The sequence below is a fragment of the Calypte anna genome, chromosome 18 (assembly GCF_003957555.1).
Source record: "Calypte anna isolate BGI_N300 chromosome 18, bCalAnn1_v1.p, whole genome shotgun sequence".
In the NCBI taxonomy this organism is placed as follows: Eukaryota; Metazoa; Chordata; class Aves; order Apodiformes; family Trochilidae; genus Calypte; species Calypte anna.
Window position 1 is genome coordinate 3,018,048 of NC_044263.1, and position 17,364 is coordinate 3,035,411.

General features: G+C 40.3%; 1 protein-coding gene across 4 annotated transcripts in view; it reads left to right on the forward strand.

Annotated features, from left to right (window-relative positions):
• The window catches only part of PRKCA (protein kinase C alpha), a 133,453-nt gene that overhangs the window by 103,900 nt on the left and 12,189 nt on the right, over nucleotides 1-17,364 (forward strand). For 3 of the 4 annotated variants that reach the window (XM_030461893.1, XM_030461894.1, XM_030461895.1), the window contains 5 exons: nucleotides 11,389-11,532; nucleotides 12,257-12,430; nucleotides 13,887-13,978; nucleotides 15,527-15,589; nucleotides 15,973-16,111. In XM_030461893.1, coding sequence (XP_030317753.1) covers nucleotides 11,389-11,532; nucleotides 12,257-12,430; nucleotides 13,887-13,978; nucleotides 15,527-15,589; nucleotides 15,973-16,111 — 612 coding nt within the window. Of the gene's footprint in view, nucleotides 1-7,935; nucleotides 7,960-11,388; nucleotides 11,533-12,256; nucleotides 12,431-13,886; nucleotides 13,979-15,526; nucleotides 15,590-15,972; nucleotides 16,112-17,364 lie in introns of all 4 variants that reach the window. The other variant, XM_030461892.1, reaches the window with a different exon arrangement.

Here is a 17,364-nt window from a genome sequence, read left to right on the forward strand (position 1 = left end):
AAAAAATCACTGGCACATCAATCCACACTTTTTATGCATATAGAGATATAAAAAGAGCTGCTTTTTTTGGCTGTGGCACTCATTCCTATTTTTGAATGGTGCATATTTAATCATTAAGAAATAGTTTTCAGCATTCTAGAGATGCTGCTAGATGTCTCCATCTGTTCTATACTATGGCTTGGCATGGGGAAATCCCATATGCAGTTATCTGGAGGTTTCCCATCCACTCACCATAGCTGAAACTTAAAATTCCCTACCCAGATGACAGAGCTCTGATCCCAGCTCGTGATTTCTGGAAGATTTTCTCTCCCTGTGAGTTGTGTTTTAAGGTGAGGGATGTACAGAGAAAATCAACCTGATACCAGAGATTTCTTTGTCCCTGCTATAAAGTTTAAAGGCTTGTGGCAAGCAAGGCAAAACCTCACAGCTTTTTTTGGGGGGGTTTTTTGTGATTTTTCTGTGCCTAACAGATGTGTCCATTTCTGTATTCTTGCTGCTGTGTCTTTTCTGTTACTAATTCTTGTTGCTTTGCTTTGCTGGCTCTTGACTAACCAAGCAGTGTTTCTCCCTTTCCTGTCTCTTCCAGGACTGTCATGTAAATATCCACTTCTTCAAGGTAGTTCTCTCCTTGCTGTTCTCCCACACCTTTCTGTTCACACAACCCTCTACCAGTGTTTGAAGTTTATTAAACTCAGTTTCATTCTCACTTTAAGGATGCACTTGGGTTTTGCCCCAGTTTAAACTTCTCTAGTGGGTAAAAAAAACAACCTGAAGTATGAGGCTTGCATAATTACAAAGTAATGCCCAGATTAGAAGTTTATTTACAAAAAAAAAAAAAAGATCATCAAAGCTCAGCAGTGCCTTTCCTATTGAAGGAATGAGTTAAATGAATCCCACCTTGTCGTGGCAGATGGAAAATGGTGCATCTTTAATTTGAAAGACACTCATGGAACTTTCAAATAAGATCAAATAATGCTCATATTCACTGTATATTTAACTAGATATATTTACATACTATAGCATGCATGGTTTATGATATAATAACCTACATATTGCTGTTATCTGGAGTATATTATATCATAAGAGATCTCACTCATATGGCAAAATGCTGCTCCCTGCAATACCAATTCCCATTTCATTCCTTACACCACCTCACTGAATTATTGCCATCAGACACATTCAGAACATACATGTGTGTATTTTTAATCTGCATGTATATATAAAAAAAATTGTCTTGCTTTATTAAGGTGAAGGTTTGTCACGGTTTAACACTGGCCCGGCAATTAAACCGGATAACAGACGCTCTCTATTAATCTCTCTCTCCTTGATAAAGAAAGGAGAGAGAATAAGGGAGAGAGACTGATGGGTTGGAAACTAAACTACACAACTTTAATGAACAGTAATGATAAATAGGAAAAATTACTAAATATATACAAATATACAGGAAAATGGAAACCACATTCCTCTCTCCTTTCCCCCAATAACTCTCACGTCACCACCGAGGCTGCAGGGCAGCCCTGGGAAAGTCCAGGCTGGACTCCTGGAGTCGGCAGCAGTCGGGAACCGGAGGCAGGAACACACAGATATGGGCTGGCACGGATCAGGAGCACAGGCAAACGAATGGATGGGATCCTTCCAGGATGCCGGGTGAAGGAAGGGAGGAAGGGAAATCAGGAAATCCAGAAGTCTGGAAATCTGGAAATCCGGAAAAGATCTGGCTCGGCCCTCGTGATGCCTCAAATTTATACTGAGTGTGACGTATATGGGATGGAATACTCTGTTTGGTCAATTCTGGCATCTGTCTTGTCTGTTCCTCCCCAAAGGAGGGCTCAGGTGGGACTTCTGTATCCTCCTGGACGGTAAAATGTTTTCCTCAGAGCTGAGCAGTGTCCTTGGCTCTGCACACCAGTCTCTAGCAGTAACTATAAACATCAAGTGTTATCAATCCTAGAAACACACACTGTCTGAGAAACTTGCTGTTAATTTCAGCAAGTGCAACTACTTACAAGAGACTTAGCTAAAAGCAAAAGTACAAAACAGAAAATCACCTTTATCCTGGCCCAAACCAGGACAAGGTTACTGACACAAACCACAGTTTCTGCCTTGTACATTGGTTAAGTCACAATTTGAATGGAAATTGGGAGTTCCTGTGCTCTGAACTCTTTGGAGAATCTGTCCAAGGTTATTGAAGCAGTGATCATCTTCAAGCAGTAGCTTTACAATTCCTGTTAATCCAGAGCAGTTTACATGTTATAGCTCAAAGCTTCAAATGTTTCACTTAAAAATCAGGTTTTATTTTCAGAGAATTGTATATATCATTATTATATATAGTGTATGTTGTATATATTATTATTAATGGTACCAGATGTTTTAATAGCCAGAAAACCTAAGAATAAGACTGTGTATCATTCCAGATATTCCCTCCTGCAGTAATCATTTGTCATGCAACTTATTTTTCCTTAATCTCAATTCTCTACCTGGTATCTTTATCTCAGAAAAGCCTGGACAGAGGAGGACAATCCTTCCCCACCCTTCACACCTCTTCTTACTTGAAAATAAAACCCCATGTTGCTTTCACTGCTGAAGTTGTTTTAATGCAGGGAAGTTGCAAGTTTTTCTGTTTAGTTGGATTTTAAACCAGAGCAGCAGCTGAAAAGAAGCACCTGGGATAGATAGGAACTCATGTCCTCATTATGTTATCACTTCCTTGTCAAATCCAGACCTTGGATAGGAACTGACACCAATCCTTGGCTAAGTTGTCACCCTAGAAGGGCACCTTAAAAAAAAAAGGGGCTGAAAAGTTTCCTGCAGCTGCTGCTTCATGGGCAAAATTCCCACTTAGTCCTTGGGAACTGAATTCCAGCAAGGAAAGTTACCACCCAGTGATTTGCTTCCTTGCTCCTTGTGGTTTGGTTTTTTTTCTCTGAATTATTACAAATCCTTCTTTTGCTTGCTGCTGACAGTGACTTAGCAGCCCTAACCCCAGCTCCAGAGCATCCCTGCCAGCTCCCAGCTCATCCCTGCTGACATCAGAGAAGCTTTGGGAAGGTGCCAGGAATCAGGTTCTGTGGGACTGCTGGGGAGGTTCTGGTCCCCAGGGTGGGAATTGCCAGGAAACAGCAGGAGCAGGTGAAGAAGGAAGGGTCTTTCCTGAGGATAAAGGAACACTTGGGAGCTAGGAGGGAGGATAAGGCACAAAACTGATATTTTAACATCCGAGCAGATTGGGGATGCAAGATCCAGGAGCAGAAATACTTCTGCAATTATCAGCTGATCACACATTTAGGCTGCTTTTGTCCCCCCAGCAAAGTGTATATTTAAATAGATTATTTTCCCATCATGCAGAAAACACCTTCATCTCTCTGTGTTAAAGAATTCCGTGACATTTTAAGACTCTGGATAAAGAATCCCAAGGTTTTAATATCACTCCCAGTCGCCAGCTTTCCATGGCTGTTAGGTTTGATCACAGGGATTTGTGCTAAATCAAGTAGAACTGAAGTCTTTAAAAATTATTTTAGGACAGATTTATTTCTTTTTTTCATCCTGTAAGTAGTTTTATGCTTAAAAACCAAATCCTACACTGTAAGGTTTTCATTATAGAAAATTAGCAGTCATCTGCATAATTAAAAATGCAGGAACATATAAAAAAGCAATTCTTTTTTTTTTTTTTTTTTTTTTTTGACTCTTGGAGATTTGCTGTTCTAGCATTCCATTTGTTGTCTGGGGTTTTATTACTGCTACCACAAGATATTTCAGCAAGAATTCTTGAAATATTATTCCTAGGCAGCTTCTTTAATTACATTTCATGTATTTAGGTGCTGCTCTGCTCCAGAGGATGGTGTGGGGGGAAATAAAGGCAGAAACCAAAGTAGCCTCAGGTGGGCAGAGGATTATTGAACAGATTAAACATGTTGACAGTGCCAAATGGGTCACTGCAAACCCTGCTCACTGTAGATTTCACCACTCCCAGCCAGATATTTGTTATCCAGGGCAATATCCCCCCCCCAGTTCTGATTTTTAGGATGGTTACATCCCTTTTCAGGTGGTGCCTTTCATGGTGGTTTGACTTCATTTTCTGCATTTTACCTATATCTTGGGCCTGATATTTTGGAAGTCTTGGATTCAAATGCTTCATACAGATTTAACTTCTGCACAGCAACACAGAAAACTAAAAAAAAAAAATAAATTAAATATTGTAATAATTTGAATAGGGAATATGATTATAAACCCCCCAAAATAAGTGTTGAGGTGCTGTAAGGTGTATTAAGCTGTTGTATTGTCCTTTAGGATTCTTTTATTGCCTTTATCCAGAGTAAACATCTGTTAAACGTTATGTTGAGCTGGAGAAAATAATTTCTCCATGGAGTTAGAAACCACAAGGGGTCAGTGAAGAACACGGAATAGCTCCCACAGGGAAAAGCTGTCTCCTGCAATGGAAAGAAATGAAATCATGCAAATTGTTGGGATGTACAAATTAAGAAGATGCAAATCTCTGAAATGCAGCTGCTATTTTGATAAAATCCCATTTCAGATTTTTTCATACAGCCCTAAATCCAGATTTTTCACTGCTGAATTTGCAAGAGACCGAGGATGCAAATGCTCAGTCTAGGATGAAACAAAAAGAACTCAGTTTTACTAATCAAAGAAATCTTTGTAGGAATGGTTTTTTCTTCTGTTGTTTGTAACCCAAAGTAATTCATGGCCCCTCTGATAGCATCATTCCCACAGGAGCAGCAGCACAGGAGCAGTACCACCCATGGCTGTGCTTCAGGAGTGGGTATTTATAATCCTTTTTGCATAGGAGACAATTATTTTTTTCAGGCAAATCCTTTAAATAAATTCACTGTTAGTAACCAAAAGGGTCAGCATGACAAAAGTTTAAGGGAAGAAGGGAAGGAAATGAGGAGTAAAGTAAACTCAAGATATAAAACAGTCCAGATTTAATTCTCAAGTTGAGTTTTACCCCACTCCCCGTTTATAGCTTTATGAAACATCCTGTTTGCCTTTGTGCCTTTTTCCTAATAATAGAAGTGATAAGAATTTCTTTCCTAGCTATTTTCTCAGTAGCTATTTTAGCTGCTGAAGTAAAAAAAAATGCATTTTCATCTTTCTATATTGCATTTTTTTTTTACTGGTTATGTCAGAGTTCACCATAGTGACATTGCCGTCATGAAAAGAAATGAGTGAAATGAGTGCAGATCAAGAGCTTTCTGCTCATTTGCATGTTTTCCATGTTCCCCTTGCTGCAAAAAAGTTTTGCTAGAATGCAGTTTCCCCAAGGAATGTGGGGCTGAAGAACAATTAACTTGGTTTTTAAGGAACAAATAAGAATGGGTGACCATGCAGAATTAGGTGAGAGAAAGCTGCGTGTTGCCACCTTCTTCCTGAGCATCTGTTTAGCCAAGGAGAGAAGCACAAGAGGCAGAGATTGTGGGGTTTTTGTTCTGTTTCACAGGAATTTTCAAGCAAAAGCATCACCCCAGATTGCTCAGCACATTTTTGTAGGGAAACAGGTAAAATAGTCAATGAAGTTCTCTCCCTTCAGTGGTCAGCAAGGACATCAGCTCAGGCTGGACCAGGATGTGACACCCGTGCTGTCCCCTCTCCAGTCAGAGAAAGATGCTCCCACTTTTTCTGGTGTTTCCATGACTACAAAGCTCTCATCTAATCAATTCTGAGCTTGTGGTTGGTTCTGGTATTAAGTTTAAATTTCAGTCTGGTGAAATATGAGGTCTTGCTGGGGCATAGGAATGGACTTTCCTCATTTCAAATTCTCAGCAGCCTGGTAATTAAGTTGTATAAACTGGGAAATGGATCATCCTTCATGGCATCTATAATTACAGGGAATTGGAAAAGCAATAATGGAAGAAATAGGCTGCCACAGGAACGTAGAACATTTCAGTGAATGGGAGTTTGTTTTTCTTCCAGATTTTGACTCGAAATATATTGGGTTTATTGACTTCATTAAAGGCCTGTTAATGGCTCAACCTGTTGAGCAAAGTCCCCAGTGAGCTCTCACGACTGAAAACCCAAGGAGGGCTTTTTATCCTTCCTTGGGACTTGGATAAATTATTCTTTTTCCATCCTTTGTGTGAGTTTTGCCAGCTCTGTCAGTGACATCTATGATTTGGCTGGGATCTGAGCTTTTCTGATGCTGCTCATGTAGAGTCCAAGTAGGGACAGACATAACTGAGCATTAATTTCACACTTGCAGCCTGGGAAGTTACTATTCAGACTTTTCCTTTCCTTGCTTCCCACCACCCATTTTGCCATTTCTTTAAGAGGTGCAGAGTACCTGCAGCTTTCCTGTGGTTGACTTAGAAGAGAAGAATTTTTCTCCTTAAGAATTCTTCTCCTTAGAATTCTTCTCCTTAAAAATCAGGAGCAGAAACACTGGGAATAAAGCAGGCTGACATGAGCTGGCTTATTCCATCCCCCAGTGACACTTGAAGAGCCTTTGCTGGGGTGTAGCAAAGAGCTGGGGAGAACTTGCTGCAGAATGAGAAGCAGAGATTTTGTTAGAGGGATTTCACAGAGGGATTGGATCATGGCAAGAGGACATTCCTGCTTCATGGATCTTAAGAAACTCTTGAGACCCAAGATGAAGCCTGGAGAGAGCCTGCTCAGCCAGTCCATAGCCTGCTGCCTTTCAAAATTGTGATTAATTGTGATTTTTTTTGTTTGTTTGTGGGGTTTTTTTGTTGTTGTTGTTTTTGTTTTATTTTGTTTTGGGTTTTTTATTCAGTGGAGGCTGGAGCCAGTGCTGCTCTCTGCTGCCACATCCTTCATTTGCCATTTGTGACTGGATGTGAGTGGCCAGGCAAAGCAGTGGGTGGCTGGGGAATCTGCTGTTAGAGGAGGGTTAGAGGATGCTGGTGTGTGAGCAGAGCACAAAGCTTGGGATTGCTGCTCCCAGCAGGTGTCAGTGGAGCTCCTGGGTAAGGGATGGAGCTCAGCAATAATCCTGTTGCTTCCAAACAGGACCTGCCTGTGCTGGCTGCCTTCAGAGCTCCCCACTTGTGCTGGGAATTCAGCACTGGTGTGAAATATTTTTTTCATTTATCATTTTTCTCCTCTTGAAAAATTCTTACCCCTAAATCTCCCCCCTGGGCATCCCCAAACTTGCTAAGAGCAGGTTGCCATGGCAACCCCAAGATGCATCCTCCAGCGATCTCTGCATCCCTCACAGGGCCCTGTCTTGCCTTGGATATTTTTTCATGGGTAATGTTGTGGGGGTTTTCTCTTCTGAAGCTGTGCTTGGAGGGCTGCAGGGAGTGGCTGAGTTTGGGCACTTTTGGGACACTGTTCCTTTTTCAGACAGGAACTCAGGGGACCTGACTGAGCTGAGGGCAGCAGAGGAAAATGAAATTAATGGTGCAAGGTGTTAAACATCATGAGAAGTTGCTCATTGACCTAAAGAGATTGAGGGTAGGAATATGGGTTGTTTTGTTTTGTTTTCTTTAGTTCTTCACAGATTTTGTGTGTTTATTAGCTAGTGGAAAACTAACTGAGTGAGTCTTTTTGCTCTGTAACCCTTCAGTTTCTGAACTGGAGGGACAATACTTGGAATTACTGGTTTGTGCTGTTAGATTGCACAGAAATATGAAAGTTTTGGAAAGACTCCATGAGAACATTTACTGCAATTGAAGCTTTAGGGCTCTCATGCCTTGATTACTACTCCTATATCACTTCTTTTTCTTCGTTAGGGTTTAGAGGAGGCTTTTAATTTCATACCTAATTATAAGACCGATTGTTACTCTTTGGTGAAACATGATTGCAAGTATCTTTACTGCAAAACCCCAGGTAACTTTTCCACAAAGCACACACCAAATCCAGAAGACTTTTTGGTGTAACACACTCTGCTTTCTGTAAGACTCCAGGAAGAAATCTGGTTGGGATGGGAATATATAAAATGTGTCTCCCCTGTGGTTTCAGGGTAAAAGAACTGGTGGAGATAAGGTGCGTCCAAGCCAGAGGAAGTAAGATGATGTGCATGCCATGGGTTTGTTTAAGATTAACTCCTCTTTTGGCAGTGCAAACTAATTAATCTTTAACATACTGGTTTCCTGGTTTCTTTGCTGCAGCCTGGCTCCCTTGTAACAATATTGTGGTTTTATCAAAGATACCAAGCAAAGCAGTCTGAGTGTAAATTGAAGATGAGTTCAATGCTGGGAATGCCATCTTCAACTTCTGCAAGTTTTAATAGCCATAAAAAAGAAACCACGAGTTGCTCTCCTTACACACAGTTTAGTTATAAAAGAGAGCCCTGGAACCTTCCAGTTCTGAATTCTTTCCAGTCTCTCTCCTATTTGTAGTGCTTAAGGTGGCCTTACCAGAGCATCAGCCTCAAACATATTCTCTTCCCTTCTAATAAAAAATAAATTTATTCATCCTGGACAGTCCTGGATGTCTGATGACAGGGAAAGTATCAGTGTGTGCTTTTGCATTTCATTTATGCAAATTAAAATGTAATGGGTTTTCTGGTATATTTATTTTTATTGGGCTTCTCTCCTTGACTGTTTCAAAAGTAGTTTTATTTTGTAGTTCCCTGTCTGAAGTGTCTGAACTATATAAATTGGTTTTTATGTGCAAAGCAATGCCCCACACATCGAGCTTTTCCTGGCAACAAGGCACAACATTCCGGCCATTTCTAGATTTTCTGCAGTTTAATGGAAAGCAGTTTTGACACTCCAAGACATTTTCCTAATCCTTTAGTCATAACCAGAAATCTTTGGCTGAGTTTCTGAAATGGTTTTATCTTTGTCCCATGTTCTGGGTTAAATTCTGTCATACAATCCCAAGGTTAAAGGCTTTCCTTAAATCCATCAACACCAATTATTAGTGATGAGTTGTGATGTTTCTGCTGAGTTTGGAAACTTCCATGAAGCTTATAAAAGATGTTTTGATTTAGGTTTGTACTTCAGGATGAATTGAATAACATGGATTATACACAGCAGCTAATTCTCAAAGCCAGGTAATAAGTCCAAGATGTTCCAGGGTTTATTTCACAAAGATATCTTTTTGTTCCAGCAAAAACTTGGTGGCACAGGCAGTGTCTGTAATGACTTGACCATCTTCATCTCATTTTATTTCCATGCCTATAGCCTAATTTTTTTCCCAGTAGATTTTAATAGTACTAAGAAAAAGGCAAAATGATATGCCTGAGGCTCCCTCACAACTGAAACGTGTTGCAGTAGTATTTTGGGAAGATCTTAATGGATCATCTGTGAAATGGTTTGGTTTGGATTATTATTGTTTCCTTTATTTTATTTTTATTTTTATTTTTTGCCTCAATACAGTGCTGAAATTCCCCCTATGGGACCTTAAGCCAGAAAACACTAAAAGGAATTCACATGCTAAATGTGAAAAGCATTTTTTTTAATATTGAGTGAATGGTCAGCAGCCCAGTGGAATTGAAATATGGACCATTTGGTAAGGTTCTGGTCATTTAAGCCACAAACTCCCTTGGCACAAAACTTCAGTTTTGTTTGGAGTGATCCATTTTTCAAACAAGCTGCCAACAAGCCACTGGGAGGGTTAAAATCTGAGCAATAAAGCCCTTGTGTTCCATTCAGTGCCTGATTTGGATCTCCCTGGCTTGGTGAAAAGGCAGATATGGAAATTGCTTCTTGTAGCAGCAGAGCTGCATCTTTTATCTGAGATAAAACCTGACAGCATCACAAAGACACAGCCCCCTTAAACCAGCTTGGACAAATAAAGCCTAGTGGAATTTTATTTTTTTAATTGTTTTTTTTTTCTTAATGGTTCAGTCTTAAATTGTGGCCTGGAAAGGAGCTTTGTCCTGACAAAGAGCTCCATTCCAGACACTGGATTTGTCCCAGCAGGCAAAGCATCCCTTGCAGAGCTGGAGCTTTGGGCTGATGCTCAGGACTGACTCTTCTTAAACATTTTCTCAGCACATGATCCTGGTTGGCTTCTCCAGGGGCTGCTTTCCTACAGGAAATAATAGCAGGGAAAAATTCCATATTTTAAGTTGGGTTACAGTAAAACAAAAAAAAAAAAAGAGATGAATCCTATATAGGTCTGTGGTGAGGTGTAAGACTTGGTGCTGCAGGAAGACTCAGCCAGTCTGGAAATGCTTCAGGTGATTTATCAGAGCATCACCTGACATTGCTGGAGTCTGTGAATCAAATCAGCCTTTTCAATCTCCTGCTTTTAAACTTCTCTGAGAGGGGAAGTTTCTATCTTGCAGTTTCCAGTGAGGCTGCCAAAGCTAGGTTAGACCAGGCTTTTAAGGTGATTTTTTGCCTGACTTGGAATAAATCTTAATTTCTAGTATTTTCTTTTGCTGTAAAACAGTGATAACACACAACTCCTGTCCTTTTGTAGCCAGGGAGAAAAGCAGTTATCCTTAAATGTCACACATATATAAAGGATATAAAATATATTAACCAGAGCAGATACACACTAGATGGATGGGGGGAAGCACTTCTATCCCAAAGTATTATTAAACCATCTTGGGTTTGCTTCTGCTGGTATATGGGATTATTTCTGAGAGGAAGAGGGGTGTTATGGTGTAGCCTGCATTCTCTTTTGGTGAGTCTTGCCTTTTTTATTTCTGTTGACTTGGAGACTTGAAATGCAACTTACTTGAGCAATTAGATGGTGTCTCAGGAAATACTGAGACTCTTGCAACTGCCTGCAACCCAGACTGGCTTGCCCAGGCCATTTTTATGTAATATTTCCCTTCTTCCCTTTTCCAGATCAACACTTGATTGAAAATCAAAGTTGATTGTACTGCTCGTTTGAAAGCTGCTGTGTTCTTCTGCATTAATTCTGATGTGCTGTGGTTTGGTTTGGTGTTTGGTTTGGTTTGGGGTGTTTTGTTTTTTTTTTTAAATGTAGGTTATTTTGCATACTGCATGTCAAAGATTTCTTAACTCTTGCTATATGGTGACTTTAAGGATTAGATTTTAAAAGAGAATGTATTGGAGAGACTGTTTATGTCCTAAAATACCCTATGGAGACTACAGCATGGGAGTTTTGAAAAGCATTTTCTGTATTTCAATACAAAATCACCAGATAAGCCTGCTTTGGCATGAAAAGAAGTGATTTTTTTTTATTTTGGCTTTGGTCTTTGCTTTGGTTTTGCTCTTCTAACCAGATAAGTATTACCTGCTATTATCTGGTTATCCATAAAGACAGTTTTCCCACTTCAATCCACTCCAGAACGTCAAAAGTATTGCTGGGAATGAGTCTTCCAAGTTGTGTCTCTGCTAATTTTGTTATGCAGCCTTTCTCCTGGGAATGCCACCTCAGGTTTGGCCATCTCCAGTTCTAACCTTTCCCCAGGGATCCATCCATGGGGATGCTCTTCTGACTTCCCTGTTTTTTCTGTGTGTGTGTGTGTGTGTGTATGTTCTTCAGAAAGCCAAACTTGGGCCAGCTGGTAACAAAGTCATTACCCCAACAGAAGACAAGAACTCAAGTGTCCCATCCAACAACCTGGACAGGGTGAAGCTGACAGATTTCAACTTCCTCATGGTCCTTGGCAAGGGGAGCTTTGGGAAGGTAGGAATTCTTGGTGACTGTTCCACTCACGTTCTCATGGCTTGTTGGAATTTATTTTGTCTTGAGGAAGAATGAAATGTGGAGTTCCCAAAAAGCCAAATTCAGAGTCAGAGGGCTGTGTATTCCTGAGGGAGGATTTCTTAGCATGGAATAGAGAGATTCCTTAAGGACTAGCAAGCAGTCATGTCTGGAAAATGGAGAAATAAAAAGAAAAAGAAAGCCTCAGAGTGTTGAGCAAGATGTAAGGAAGTTGCTGACTTTTCCACCCAGGTGACTCTGCCATTTCTGGGAGTCAGCAACACTGGTAAAGCTGAATATTGGGGAAAAAACAGGAATAGTGTGTATAAATATGTATATACACACATATATCTTGGAAATCTCTTAGCTGAAAGAAGGGGCTGATGGATTTTGTCTGAACAACCACTTCTATTATAAAATGCCCTTTACTGAAGAAGTCCCCTGGGTCTTAACATTTTGTCTGGCTTTTGGCAAGGTGCCTGCCATGCACCAGAGGGGCTTGGCACTGGGTTTGGCTGGAGTGCTGGGTACAGCTCCTTGCCTTGGGTGAGTAAGGATGATATTTCTGGAGTTTTGAGCAAGTTATTCTGCACCAAGAAAAGGCAAAGCTGGATTCCCATCTCCACAAATCTAGGGGCATGTGAGTGACCTTTTTCTCCTTGGCAGGGAGGAAGATTTTTCACCTTGTGGCTTTCCCTTCGTGCAGGTGATGCTGGCAGACAGGAAGGGGACAGAGGAGCTCTATGCAATCAAAATCCTGAAAAAAGATGTGGTGATTCAGGATGATGATGTTGAATGTACAATGGTTGAGAAGAGAGTCCTGGCACTGCAAGATAAACCTCCATTCCTGACACAGCTTCACTCTTGCTTCCAAACAGTTGTACGTGAGCTCTGTCCTTGCCTGCTTGATGCTTCCCCCTCTCCATAACCATTTTATCAGCTTAATAACATTTATTATCATCCTATATCAGAGCTTCTGGGCATAGAAAATAGTGAAGATAGAGATACCCCTTGTGTTTTAAATATAAAACCTAAATATTCATCCAGCAATTCAGACCAGTGTGACAATACATAAATTTAATAAAGGGGTTTTGCTAAGTCAGAGCCTTAAGCCCAGTTTCCCAAAGGTTCCTAAATACTTCTAAAGATCTGGTGATAGTACTGGGAAAGTCCTAATGACTGGCATTAGATCGTGAGGTGATGAGTCAGGAATCAATGTTGATGGATTTAATTTATATTTCTGGCACCCCTGGCCCAGAGGAAAGCATTGAGCTTTTTAATTATTTCTTTATAAATATGAGAAGTGGACATTTCCCCATCACACTGAAACATCTCCCAGGAGCAGATTGCTATTCTGTATCCTGACTATTCCAAATCTTTTTCCTCTTACACTGCTGATGCTTTTTAAATCTAAAAACAAACCAACAAAGAGCAGGCACTTACTTTGAAGTGAGAAGGTTGTAATATTCCACAAACAACCCGTGTCATCCCATCACCATTTCACAACATAGTTTGTGTTCTTAGAGACACTTTCAAACTCTGTTTAATGTCTACAAATCTCTGAGCAGAAAACACTCCAAATGCAACAGATTTGCAGACAGAATTAATCACAATAAAAGGTGAATGTGGGAATTATGGCACTTGGTGATTCTGCCTTTCTGAAATATTTTTTCCTGCCTCTACTTACATCAGGAAAGTTGCTGTAATAGGATATGAGGTTCCAGGGAGAAATAGACTTCTATTTCCCTCTAATTTTTTATATCATTAATAGCCAATAGGCTCCATCCAAGATATTTTATTGCCATCTTCCTATAGCTGAAGTATGTGCCCAGGAGAAATTAAGCTATTGTCACTTGTAAAGGTCCCAGATATTTTTGTAAACCCCACAGTTACTTTTCTGCTTACCTCTTTTTAATAATAAAAAAAAGATCTTTTTAATTCTTCCCATCTTCCAAAGGAAAACTGATGAGAAAAGATTAGAAGTGTCCTCAAAGCAAGAGTTTTCAACCATCCTTATTTTTTAAGGTGTGTTTTTAGAGAGACAGGTTTTTCAGACAGGGCTACACGTGAATAATTATGGCAAACATTGTAGACAAATAACATATAAAATGACACCACTAAAACTGGCAAACCCAGACAGGGCTCATCAGTCATGTTCAGGCTTTACAAAACATTTGACTTCTATTTCCTGATCTCTCACTTTTGCCAGAATGTACAGCCAGACCTCATAATCTTAAAAGCTTTATAATCACATGTTGATGATTTTTTTGCTGATTAATTGCATCTCTAATATTCTCTCTAATGTATTTACACCCAACTTTAATACTTTATCCTAGGACCGTCTGTATTTTGTTATGGAATATGTGAATGGGGGTGATCTCATGTATCACATTCAGCAAGTAGGAAAATTTAAGGAGCCACAAGCAGTGTGAGTGTTCCTGTTTCTATATTTAAATCATCTCATCATCTTCATTTTGCACTGTAAGAGGATCAGGGCTTTTAATTCTTCCCAGGTTCAGTATGGATTTGGGGCTGACCTGTTTTGAAGAACCTGGTGGTTTTTAAAGGCCCAAAAGCTGAAGTTTCTGTTAAAAATGGTTGCACACAGAGACCAAAGGTAGCTCTGCCTTTTTCTTTACAAATGCAGCACAACCAAAGGCCTGTAATGCCTGCTTTAAGAGTGACAAGAATTTAAACAAGGCAGGAAATTAAAGATGTTACTTGGCATTCTGGTGTTGTTTTTAAAAGCAAATATATTAAAAAAGTGAGCAGAACATTGCAGGCTGAATTAATGTTATAGGGAAAGGCAACACAAACAGTGGCAGCATTACAGTTTAAATTAAAGTTTATGCAAGATAAATTCAATTTATGGGTTGTAAGACTTTCTGTGGTCCTGCTTGTTTGCTTGTGAGGAGTTAATGAATGATTAGGAGTTGTTTATATACATGATCCCTTTTAGGTAACTCCACATCTGGTACATCAATGGTCCAGCATATTCAAATGTGAATAGAACCATCAGCCTCATTTTAGTCATGCTTATAACATCTCATTTATTGGGGTTTCATAAATCACTGACCAAGGAAACTTGAAAATCAAGTGTGACCAACTATTCAGCTAAAATAATTTCTCATTTCAAATATCAGGGCTTGTTTAAATGAGAGGCCTTCTAAATATAAGCATTTGGGAGACAGAGCAGAATCCCAACAACTTGCTGAGCAAAATTTAGGAGGAGTCAGGTCACCCATGACTCCCCACTTGTGCAAACTCTGGGGTTTCATCCCAGCTTAATGCCTGTGGAGCATCTTCCAGCCCCTGCATTCACAGACACTGCTCATCAGGTGTTTCAAAGCTAAGATTTCCTTCCCCTTCCTTCCCCTTCCCTCCTTATGCCAGCATAAAAATGAATCTAATCTTTAAGTAATCCTTCTGCATGGAATTTGCACAGTTTCACAGCACCTGGCTTCAAGCATCCATCAATATTCCAGAGCCCTTAATGACATTCAGCACTAGGGGTTTATATGGTAATCATTTTAATTAGCTTTCTATAATTAATCCATTAACAGCCTATATAAAGGGATACTATTTCTTGCCCTATGAATTGCAATGCAAATTGAGCTTCATCCTTGATGGGTGATTTGAGATCATGACCTTTGAGAGTCAGAGCAGAGCAGTAAAATGCTGTGCTCCAGCTGCACCATTTTGGGGGCAGGAATCTAGGAGCCATTTTCATTATTTTTTTATAATTCTGCATCACTTTATCATCAAATAATCAAAATGCATCTGTTGAAGTCAGCTGTCTTTTCATGCCATTTACTTGTAATATCAATTTTCATCCTCTAATTTATGTACCCACAGTATATTCTACACTTCACATGCTATTATACTCTAATTCTTTACCATGATGGAGTTCCAAAATACCTTGAATATGAAGGAACTCTTGAGACAATAAGAAATCAGCTGGGTTTTTCTCATACAGGTTCTATGCAGCTGAGATCTCCATTGGGTTATTCTTCCTCCACAACAGAGGCATCATTTATAGGTGAGTAGAACCTAAGAATTTCTGAACCATTTTTTAAATCCCCAAAGGATCAGTTCCTTTAACATTTCAGTGCACTTTTACAGCAAACCACTGCTTCCCCTGAGTATTTCTTGTGCCCAACACAATTTGACAATGTCAGAGATGAGCTTGTTCAGTGCCTTACATGATCTGGTTGAGTGTTCTCATGGTCATCAAGATCCATCTCATTAATTGCCCAGTTTCAGGGTTTATGGTTGCTTTTAGGTATCTGCAGCAAGGTGTCCAGCTCTGTCCCCTCTGTCCCCCAGAAAGCTGCCCATCATCCTCACCCAGACTCAGAAGCAGCTGAGTTGGCCCTAAGTTGATCCTAAACATTAACATTCCATTACTGTGATTCTCCATAGAGATCTGAAATTAGATAATGTGATGTTGGATTCAGAAGGCCACATAAAAATTGCTGATTTTGGGATGTGCAAAGAACATATGTTAAATGGAGTAACAACCAGGACCTTCTGTGGCACTCCAGACTACATTGCACCAGAGGTAAATATTTATCATTTCAAGAACCTTCCAGTCTCTGAAATGAACATTTTCCCTACACACATCTCATTCCACCAAGGTCTGATTGCTGTAACTCTGGATGCTCTGTGGATGGTACCATTTCTACTTGATAACTTTGCTAATTATTCCAATATTATCAAGAACAACCAAGTTCACTGTTTTTTGTAAACCCCACAATTACTTTTTCTGCTTACCTCTTTTTAGTAAGAAAAAAAAGATGTTTTTAATTCTTCCCATCTTCCAAAGGAGTAAAAAAGTATCAGTGGATTGAAACCTAACTTTCTGTGGGATCAGTTCTTCAGATTTTGTTCATACTTGCAGGAGCCTCAAAAAGCTGGATCACCACCTTGTGATTTTAAATAACTTTGTAGCCTGGAAATGCTGTTATCTAAACTTTGGGCTTCACCTTGTGAAGTCAGAGAGAGTTCAGGGCTGGTGTTGATGTTATTGAGGAGGTCAGCAAATATATTATTGTGTGTGCAGCTTCTTTAATGTAGTTTTCCATAAATTCATAAGCTGACAAAACACAAGCATTTAAAGGATTGTTTGGCATTTCCAGGAAATCACAAATCACTCACTGATTTTGGGGAAAGGACTCAAGAGGTCTTGAAATGCAAATTTATTTGAGGCTTTTCCAGGCCATGTCAACTGGTGTCAGGAATTATTACTTGATCTCAGGAAAGCTCCAGTCATTGGGAGCCTGAACAAAGCTGGAAGATCAGGGCTTGAATGGAGTTGATGTAATAAACTCATAATTGGCACTGAATTTTCTGTGACTCCAGTTGGCGGCCGGTCACTAGTGGTGTCCCCCAGGGATCAGTATTGGGCCCAGTTCTGTTCAATATCTTTATCGACGACTTAGACGAAGGGATTGAGTCCATCATCAGCAAATTCGCAGATGACACCAAGCTGGGAGGAAGTGTGGACCAACTCGAAGGCAGGAGGGCTCTGCAGAGGGACCTGGACAGACTAGAGAGCTGGGCCGATTCCAACGGGATGAGGTTCAACAAGGCCAAGTGCCGGGTCCTGCACTTTGGCCACAACAACCCCATGGGGAGCTCCAGGCTGGGGACAGAGTGGCTGGAGAGCAGCCAGGCAGAAAGGGACCTGGGAGTCTGCATCGACAAGAAACTGAACATGAGCCAGCAGTGTGCCCAGGTGGCCAAGAAGGCCAATGGCATCCTGGCCTGTATCAAAAACAGCGTCACCAGCAGGTCCAGGGAGGTGATTCTGCC